At 50.0% G+C, this 10,183-nt stretch overlaps 1 protein-coding gene across 1 annotated transcript in view; it reads left to right on the top strand.

Annotated features, from left to right (window-relative positions):
* The first annotated feature begins 1,298 nt into the window (after positions 1–1,298).
* The window catches only part of LOC117483885 (trichohyalin-like), a 17,978-nt gene continuing 9,093 nt past the window's right edge, over positions 1,299–10,183 (top strand). Inside the window, exons 1-5 of the mRNA XM_034132218.1 lie at positions 1,299–3,959; positions 7,170–8,363; positions 8,479–8,553; positions 8,777–8,909; positions 9,172–9,317. Of these exons, the coding sequence (XP_033988109.1) occupies positions 1,299–3,959; positions 7,170–8,363; positions 8,479–8,553; positions 8,777–8,909; positions 9,172–9,317 (4,209 nt within the window). The remainder of the gene's footprint in view (positions 3,960–7,169; positions 8,364–8,478; positions 8,554–8,776; positions 8,910–9,171; positions 9,318–10,183) is intronic.

Here is a 10,183-nt window from a genome sequence, read left to right as displayed (position 1 = left end):
TGAATCAGGAGGAGAAGGTGAATCAGGAGGAGAAGGTGAATCAGGAGGAGAAGGTGAATCAGGAGGAGAAAGTGAATCATCAGGAGAAAGTGAATCAGGAGGAGAAAGTGAATCAGGAGGAGAAGGTGAATCATGAGGAGAAAGTAAATCAGGAGGAGAAAGTGAATCAGGAGGAGAAGGTGAATCATGAGGAGAAAGTGAATCATGAGGAGAAAGTGAATCAGGAGAAAGTGAATCAGGAGGAGAAAGTGAATCAGGAGGAGAAAGTGAATCAGGAGAAAGTGAATCAGGAGGAGAAGTGAATCAGGAGAGAAAGTGAATCAGGAGGAGAGTGATCAGGAGGAGAAAGAGAATCAGGAGGAGAAAGTGAATCAGGAGGAGAAAGTGAATCAGGAGGAGAAGGTGAATCAGGAGGAGAAAGTGAATCAGGAGGAGAAAGAGAATCAGGAGGAGAAAGTCAAATGTGAAGAATCAGGAATCTGACCCAAAACCTCAATTACCAGGAAAATGTCCAAATTCCATGAAAAAAGTTGAAGATGAAAAACAAGCCAATCATCTGAGCTCCTGCCAGTCCTGAGAGAAAAGTCCACTCGGAGGCAAACGTTCAGAATCTGAGAAAAAGTCATTTTCTTTTCTGTTTTCTGAATTTGTGACTTTTTATTTAGTTTTACATTAATGTGCAAAACTACATCTTTAAACTTAACAACACCTCTCTCCATCTCTCCCTCTCCTCCTCTCCTCCCTCCTCCTCTCTTCCTCTCCTCCTTCCTCCTCTCCTCCCCCTCCTCTCCTCCTCTCCTCCTCTCCTCCCCTCCCCCTCCTCTCCTCCCCACAGGACTGTGTGTGTGTCCCTGCAGCAGACGGTGTGTGTGCAGCAGCAGCAGCTCTCTGAGTTGGACGTGGATCGATGTCAAATGCAGACTCACCTCCTCACCATGAAGCAGGTCAAACACACTCTGAAGGGTGAGACATACACACACACACACACACACACACACACACACACACACACACACACACAGACACAGACACAGACACACACACACAGACACGCACACACACAGATACAGACACACAGACACACACAGACACACACACACACACACACACACACAGACACAGACACAGACACACACACAACACAGACACACACACACACACACACACACTACCAGTCTAACAGATGCTTCTTGTGCTTTTATTTTGAAGGGGAGATCGAGTGCCTGAGAGGAGAGCTGGAGAGAGAGACGACTGGGAGGGAGGAGAGAGAGGAGGAGGAGAAGAGGGAGGTGAAGAAAATGGAGGAGGAGAAGAGGGAAAAGGAGGCGTGTCAGAGAGAGAGGGAGGCGCTGAGTGAGGAGCTGGGGGCGAGAGACGGGGAGGTGGAGGCGCAGAGGAGGCGCATTGAGGGACTGATGGGGGAGGAGGGAGAGAGAGAGAGGGAGGTGAGGAGGCTCCAGGAGGAGGTGGAGAAAACAGACAAGGAGAAAAAGGAGGAGATTAAAATACTAAAGGAGGAGCTGCGAGAGCAAGAGAAGGAGGTGCAGCAACTCAAAGAAGAAGCAAAGAGAACAGAGGAGGAGGTGCAGAGACTCAAAGAAGAAGCAAAGAGAACAGAGGAGGAGGTGCAGCGACTCAAAGAAGAAGCAAAGAGAACAGAGGAGGAGGTGCAGCGACTCAAAGAAGAAGCAAAGAGAACAGAGGAGGAGGTGAAAAAAGAGATGGAGGAGAATCAGAGACTAAAGGAGGAGGTGCAGCTGCTGAGGGTGAGGCTGAACGCTGCAGAGGAGGAGAGGGAGGAGGTGAGGGAGGAGGTGCAGACATTAGAGAAGGAGAAGGAGGAGGAGATTTACAGACTCAGAAACGAAACCTCCAAACTGAAGGAGAAGAGGAGAGAGGAGGAGGAGGAGAGGAGAGAGGAGGAGGAGGTGAAGAGGAGGAGAGCCGAGGAGGAGGTGCAGGCACTCTGTGACCGGATAGAGAGATTAGAAAAGGACAAGGAGGAGATTCAAATACTGAAGGAGGAGGTTAGGAGGAGAGAGGAGGAGGTGCACAGCCTACTAAAGGAGAAGGATGTGCTGTGTGACCAGATAGAGAGACTAGAGAGAGAGAAGGAGGAGGAGGAGGAGGTGCACAGACTAAAGGAGGAGGTGATTAAAGGACTCGGAAGAGAAGCCTCCAAACTGAAGGAGAAACTGAGAGAGGAGGTGCAGAGATTAGAAAATGAGAAGGGGGAGGAGGTGAACAGACTAAAGGAGGCCAAGATAAAGGAGGTCAGGAGGAGAGAGGAGGAGGTGAAGACATTAGAGGAGGAGATTAACAGAGTCAGAAAAGAGGCCTCCAAACTGAAGGAGGTGAGGAGAGAGGAGGAGGAGGAGAAGGAGGCGCTGTGTGACCGGATAGAGAGACTAGAAAAGGAGAGGGAGGTCAGGGAGAAGGAGGTGCAGAGGCTGATGGAGGAGGTGGGGGAGAGACAAAGGGAGGTGCAGAGAGAGAAGGAGGTGCAGAGGCTGATGGAGGAGGTGGGGGAGAGACAAAGGGAGGTGCAGAGAGAGAAGGGATTAGAAAAGGAGGAGGTAATTAAAAGACTAAAGGAGGCGCTACGAGGGGAAGAGGAGGAGGTGCATAGACTCACAGGAAGAGCAAAAAGAGCTGAGGAGGAGGTGCAGAGATTAGAAAAGGAGAGGGAGGAGGAGGTGGAGAGAGTCAGAAAAGATGCCCTCAAACTGAAGGAGGAGAAGGAGGAGGCGCTGTGTGACCGGATGGAGAAACTAGAAAAGGAGAAGGAGGAGGTGCAGCAATCAGGGAGAGCTGAAGAGGAAGAGGTTAAAATACTAAAGAAGGAGGTGCAGAGGCTGATGGAGGAGGTGGGGGAGAGAGAAAGGGAGGTGCAGCTGCTGAGGGTGAGGCTGAATGTGGCGGAGGAGGAGGTGCAGGAGGTGAGAGAGGAGGTGCAGAGGAGGGAGAGCAGCCTGGAGAGACAGATGAGTGCTGTAAGGGAGAGAGAGGAGGAGGTGCAGCAGCTGAGGGGGAGGCTGAGGGAGGCCCAAGAGAGAAAGGAGGTGATGGAGAGGGAGAGGGAGGAGGTGAAGGAGCAACTGAAGCAGAAGGAGGTGAAGGAGGAGCTGCTGGAGGAGGTGCTGAGGGAGACGAGGGAGAACCTGGAGGGAGAGAGGAGGGAGGGGGAAGAGAAGGAGGTCAGGATCTCCTCTCACGTGAAGGAGCTGCAGGAGGCGCGAGAGGAGAGGGAGGGAGAGAGGAGGAGAGCCAGAGAGGGGGAGGAGGTGAGGGAGAGGCTGGAGGAGGAGGTGCAGGACTGGAGGGGGGAGATGGAGAGGGAGGAGGAGAGGAGGAGGAGGCTGCAGGAGAGAGTCAAGGAGGTGGAGGAGGAGAGAAAAAGACTGGAAGAGGAGGTGCAGGTGCAAAGAGAGGAGCTGAAGAGGGTGGAAAACAAACTGAGGGAGTGGGAGGAGGAGAGGAAGGAAGACGAGGAGGTGCTGAGGAGGGTGAGGGAGGAGAAGGGAGGGTTGTTGGAAGAGCTGAAGAGAAGGGAGGAGGAGAGGAAGGGAGATGAGGAGGTGCTGAGGAGGGTGAGGGAGGAGAAGGGAGGGTTGTTGGAAGAGCTGAAGAGAAGGGAGGAGGAGAGGAAGGGAGACGAGGAGGTGCTGAGGAGGGTGAGGGAGGAGAAGGGAGGGTTGTTGGAAGAGCTGAAGAGAAGGGAGGAGGAGAGGAAGGGAGACGAGGAGGTGCTGAGGAGGGTGAGGGAGGAGAAGGGAGGGTTGTTGGAAGAGCTGAAGAGAAGGGAGGAGGAGAGGAAGGGAGACGAGGAGGTGCTGAGGAGGGTGAGGGAGGAGAAGGGAGGGTTGTTGGAAGAGCTGAAGAGAAGGGAGGAGGACCTGAAGTCTCTCAGAGAGGAGGTGCAGAAGGAGCAGAGGAAGAGGGAAGAGATCCAAACTCAGGTATGTTCACATGACACTGAATCAGCTGTTTGTAGTTCTCTGTAACAGCTGTTTGTAGTTCTCTGAATCAGCTGTTTGTAGTTCTCTGAATCAGCTGTTTGTAGTTCTCTGAATCAGCTGTTTGTAGTTCTCTGAATCAGCTGTTTGTAGTTCTCTGAATCAGCTGTTTGTAGTTCTCTGAATCAGCTGTTTGTAGTTCTCTGAAACAGCTGTTTGTAGTTCTCTAAATCAGCTGTTTGTAGTTCTCTGAATCAGCTGTTTGTAGTTCTCTGAATCAGCTGTTTGTAGTTCTCTGAATCAGCTGTTTGTAGTTCTCTGGATCAGCCTTTCTGAAGAACCAGCACCTTACCGTGGTAGAGAGGTTTGTGTGCTCTGATGAACCTGGGGGCTGTGTTGTCTGGAACCTTGTGTTCCTGGTAGGGTCTCCCATGGCAAAAAAAAGATTGGTTCAAAAGACCTCATGAAAGACAACACAGGAAGTGAGGATACCCGGCCCGGAGGAAGCCCGGGGTCCCTTTCTGGAGCCAGGCCCAGAAGGAGGACTCGTCGGCGAGCGTCTGGTGGCCGGGCTTGCCACGGAGCCCGGCCGGGCACAGCCCGAAAAGGCAACGTGGGCATCACCTCCGCTTCTCCGTCCCGCGGGCCCACCACCTACGGGAAACAGCGATGGGGTCGGGTGCGCTGCCAGAAGGGTGGCAGTGAAAGCAGAGGGTCTCGACGGACCAGACTCGGGCAGCAGAAGCTGGCTTTGGGGACGTGGAACGGCACCTCTCTGGGGGGGAAGGAGCCGGAGCTTGTGCGGGAGGTGGAGCGTTACCAGTTGGATCTGGTTGGGCTCACCTCTACGCACAGCGTCGGCTCTGGAACCTTACTTCTGGATAGGGGTTGGACTAGGGCTGTGCGATTATGGCAAAAATCATAATCACGATTATTTGGGTCAATAATTGATATCACGATTATTAAATACGATTATTCATTGACTTTGAAAACATCCATTTATTGAACATTAAAACAAATAATAATTTGAACAGTATCTTTTTAACTGTTGATTACCCTGAACGTATAATTCAACTGAAAAACCAATACAAAAATAAATAAAATAAATGATACATTTAAATAAATAATATCAAAATAATAAATACCAATAAACAAGATCAACAAATATTTTGGAGCGCACTTCCCCAAGCTACTAAACATATATAAATATGATAAATACAAATAAATGAGACCAAAATTAATTAGATCAAATATGTTGCAGTGCACGGTCACAACCTAGCAAAGCTAAATAATAGTTTTTTTTGATTATGTTGTTTTCGTAATTGTGGCAGGCCAAAATCGTAATTGCGATTAAAATACAATTAATTGCACAGCCCTAGGTTGGACTCTATTCTTCTCCGGAGTTGCCCAAGGTATGAGGCGCCGGGCGGGTGTGGGGATACTCACAAGCCCCCGGTTGGGTGCCTCGTTGTTGGAGTTTACCCCAGTGGACGAGAGGGTCGCCTCCCTACGCCTGCGGGTTATGGGGGAAAACTCTGACTGTTGTGTGTGCTTATGCACCAAACAGCAGGTCAGAGTATACGGCCTTCTTGGAGACCCTGGAAAGAGTCCTGTATGGGGCTCCTCAAGGGGACTCTTTAAAGTGGACCTATCATGCTATATTTGAATAATATAGTGTAGGACCATACCTATATAAGGCATATTGATACTTTTTTTTTTTCAAAATACCAAACAGATCATGCATTTTAGCCATGCCTCATTTTGCTCAATTTGACAATTTCTAGCTTTGGATTAGCAAGGGCTGATTCAGTGAGAACAGCACCACCTACAGGCCTGGCATATGTACTACAGCGTCTCCAGCGCTTTGGAACGGCAATGGCCGTGGCTGTCTCCTCCTGATTGGTGGAGTTGGCCCAATAGCCGTAGCGCCACCGTCCTGACGTCAGGACAGTGTTCAAATCTGGATCAGTTTTTATCAGATCCGTTGCAGCCCCTTTTTTAGAGATTTGGGTATGGAGGAAAATAGAGAGGGTTGTGTTTTCTGACACTTGGTGAGTTCCCTGGAACACCGGGGACACATATTCATGTAGAAAAGACGTACACAAGTGCATTTTGCATGATAGGTCCCCTTTAATCTTGCTGGGAGACTTCAACGCACATGTGGGCAATGATGGAGACACTTGGAGGGGCGTGATTGGGAGGAACGGTCCCCCTGATCTGAACCGGAGTGGTGGTTTGTTACTGGACTTCTGTGCTAGTCATGGATTGGCCATAACAAACACCATGTTCGAACATAAGGATGCTCATAAGTGTACGTGGTACCAGAGCACCCTAGGCAGAAGGTCCATGATCGATTTCGTTATCGTATCATCGGACCTGAGGCCGTATGTTTTGGACACTGATTCTGTAACAGCTGTTTGTAGTTCTCTGTAACAGCTGTTTGTAGTTCTCTGAATCAGCTGTTTGTAGTTCTCTGAATCAGCTGTTTGTAGTTCTCTGGATCAGCTGTTTGTAGTTCTCTGGATCAGCTGTTTGTAGTTCTATGAATCAGCTGTTTGTAGTTCTCTGAATCAGCTGTTTGTAGTTCTCTGAATCAGCTGTTTGTAGTTCTCTGAATCAGCTGTTTGTAGTTCTCTGGATCAGCTGTTTGTAGTTCTCTGAATCAGCTGTTTGTAGTTCTCTGAATCAGCTGTTTGTAGTTCTCTGAATCAGCTGTTTGTAGTTCTCTGGATCAGCTGTTTGTAGTTCTCTGGATCAGCTGTTTGTAGTTCTATGAATCAGCTGTTTGTAGTTCTCTGGATCAGCTGTTTGTAGTTCTATGAATCAGCTGTTTGTAGTTCTCTGGATCAGCTGTTTGTAGTTCTCTGAATCAGCTGTTTGTAGTTCTCTGAATCAGCTGTTTGTAGTTCTCTGAATCAGCTGTTTGTAGTTCTCTGAATCAGCTGTTTGTAGTTCTCTGAATCAGCTGTTTGTAGTTCTCTGGATCAGCTGTTTGTAGTTCTCTGGATCAGCTGTTTGTAGTTCTATGAATCAGCTGTTTGTAGTTCTCTGAATCAGCTGTTTGTAGTTCTATGAATCAGCTGTTTGTAGTTCTCTGAATCAGCTGTTTGTAGTTCTCTGGATCAGCTGTTTGTAGTTCTCTGGATCAGCTGTTTGTAGTTCTCTGGAACAGCTGTTTGTAGTTCTAATAGTAATGCCCTCTCTGTGCTTCAGGTCTCAGGTGTGAGCAGCAGGAGGGATGGAGCTCTAAAGGAGGTGAACCAGATGAAGCTCCTGCTGCAGCGTCTCAGCGAGCAGAACCAGGAGGAGGTGCAGCGTCTCACGATGAAGAACCAGGAGGAGGTGCAGCGTCTCACGATGAAGAACCAGGAGGAGGTGCAGCGTCTCATGGAGAAGAACCTGCAGGAGAACCAGGAGGAGGTGCAGCGTCTCACGATGAAGAACCAGGAGGAGGTGCAACGTCTCAAGAAGAAGAACCTGCAGGAGAACAAGGAGGAGGTGCAACGCCTCATAGAGAAGAACCTGCAGGAGAAACAGGAGGGAATGCAGCGTCTCATAGAGAAGAACCTGCAAGAGAACCAGGAGGAGGTGCAACGCCTCATAGAGAAGAACCTGCAAGAGAACCAGGAGGAGGTGCAACGCCTCATAGAGAAGAACCTGCAAGAGAACCAGGAGGAGGTGCAACGCCTCATAGAGAAGAACCTGCAAGAGAACCAGGAGGAGGTGCAACGTCTCAAGGAGGAGAACCAGGAGGAGGTGCAACGCCTCATAGAGAAGAACCTGCAAGAGAACCAGGAGGAGGTGCAACGTCTCAAGGAGGAGAACCAGGAGGAGGTGCAACATCTCAAGGAGGAGAACCAGGAGGAGGTGCAACGTCTCAAGGAGGAGAACCAGGAGGAGGTGCAGCGTCTCATAGAGAAGAACCTGCAGGAGAACCAGGAGGAGGTGCAACGTCTCAAGGAGGAGAACCAGGAGGAGGTGCAGCGTCTCAAGGAGGAGAACCTGCAGGAGAACCAGGAGGAGGTGCAGCGTCTCACGATGAAGAACCAGGAGGAGGTGCAGCGTCTCAAGGAGGAGAACCTGGAGGAGGTGCAGCGTCTCAAGGAGGAGAAACAGGAGGAGGTGCAGCGTCTCAAGGAGGAGAACCTGGAGGAGGTGCAGCGTCTCACGATGAAGAACCAGGAGGAGGTGCAGCGTCTCACGATGAAGAACCAGGAGGAGGTGCAGCATCTCAAGGAGGAGAACCAGGAGGAGGTGCAGCGTCTCAAGGAGGAGCTGAGAGTCAAAGACCTTGAGACGAGGAGAAGGGAGATGATGGAGGAGAAGGAGGAGGCCGATGAGAGGAGGAGGAGCAGGGGGGGAGGAGGAGAGAGGAGGAGAGGTGAAGCTGTCGAGAGGAGTCCAGACTGAGAAGGAGGAGGAGGAGAAAGGAGGAGAGGTGAGGGGGTTTCTAGAAAGTATATTCTTATAAACTCTTCATGAAAACTGAAGTGATCACATGATCTGTTTATAACTCCTGAAGGAGCAGCAGGAGGAGAAGGGAGAGAAGGAGGAGAAGGAGGAGACCAGGAGGCTGCTGAGGGAGAGAGAAGCTCAGGTAGAACATCGTTTGTAAACCATTTATTCACTTAATCATCATTTTGGTGAAAAGTAAACCTTTTATTTGAGCTTTTTAATTATTGATCCGTGATCAATAATGTTCATTCAGCCATCTCTTCACATTGCATCTCAGTGTTTCTGTTCCTGACTCTCCATGAAGGGAATTGATGAAGTTCTATTGAATCATATTCACCTTGTAATGATGAGAGTGTGTCCTGCAGCTGTTCTCTCTCACTCAGAGCTCAGAGGAGCTGAGGAGAGACAGAGATCGCGTCCGATTGGCTCTGGAGAGAACAGAGGCAGCTATGATTGGCTACAGGGAGAGAGCCCACCAATGGGGAACACAGCAGAGGGGCAGGCTCTGACTCAGAGGAGGTCAGTCTCTTCTGTGATTGGCTTGCCAGTAAGAGATACAAAAAACACAAAAACAGCAACATCAAGTGTGTGTGTGTGTGTGTGTGTGTGTGTGTGTGTGTGTGTGTGTGTGTGTGTGTGTGTGTGTGTGTGTGTGTGTGTGTGTGTGTGTGTGTGTGTGTGTGTGTGTGTGTGTGTGTGTGTGTGTGTGTGTGTGTGTGTGTGTGTGTGTGTGTGTGTGTGTGTGTGTGTGTGTGTGTGTAGGGGGGCAGGCTGGAGGTGCTGCAGCGGCTCGTTGCTGAACTGGAGCTGGAACAGAAACGACTGAAGAAGAAAAACCTTCATCTGGAAACTCAGAGAGAAAAACTGAGAGGAGACAAACACACACTGAGAGACACACTGAGACAGGTACACACACACACACACACACACACACACACTGAGAGACACACTGAGACAGGTACACACACACACACACACACACACACACACACACACACACACTGAGAGACACACTGAGACAGGTACACACACACACACACACACACACACTGAGAGACACACTGAGACAGGTACACACACACACACACACTGAGAGACACACTGAGACAGGTCACCACACAACCACACTGAGGCGACACCACTGAGACAGGTACACACCCACACACACTGAGGAGACACCCTGAGACAGGTACAACACACAACACACACACTGAGGAAAACAACACTGAGACAGGTCACACACCACCACACACACTCGAGAGACACACTTGAGACAGGTAAACACACACACACTTGAGAGTACACCATGGACAGGTACCACACACACACACACTGACGAGACACACTGAGGACCGGTACACACACACACCACTGAGAGACACACCTGAGGACAGGTACACACACACACACACACTGAGAGGACACACACTGAGAGGACACACACACACTGAGAGACACACACTGAGAGGACACACACACACACTGAGAGACACACTGAGACAGGTACACACCACACACAACACACTGAGAGACACACTGAGACAGGTACACACACACACACCTGAGAGACACACTGAGACAGGTACACACACACACACACTGAGAGAGACCACACTGAGACAGGTTGTACACACAACACACACACACTGAGAGGACACACTGAGACAGGTACACACACACACTGAGAGACACACTGAGACAGGTACACACACACACACACACTGAGAGACACACTGAGACAGGTACACACACACACACACACTGAGAGACAC

This window comes from Trematomus bernacchii, unplaced genomic scaffold (assembly GCF_902827165.1).
Source record: "Trematomus bernacchii unplaced genomic scaffold, fTreBer1.1, whole genome shotgun sequence".
Taxonomy (NCBI): Eukaryota; Metazoa; Chordata; class Actinopteri; order Perciformes; family Nototheniidae; genus Trematomus; species Trematomus bernacchii.
Note: the sequence above shows the minus strand (reverse complement) of the source record. Positions and strands in the feature narration are given on the sequence as shown.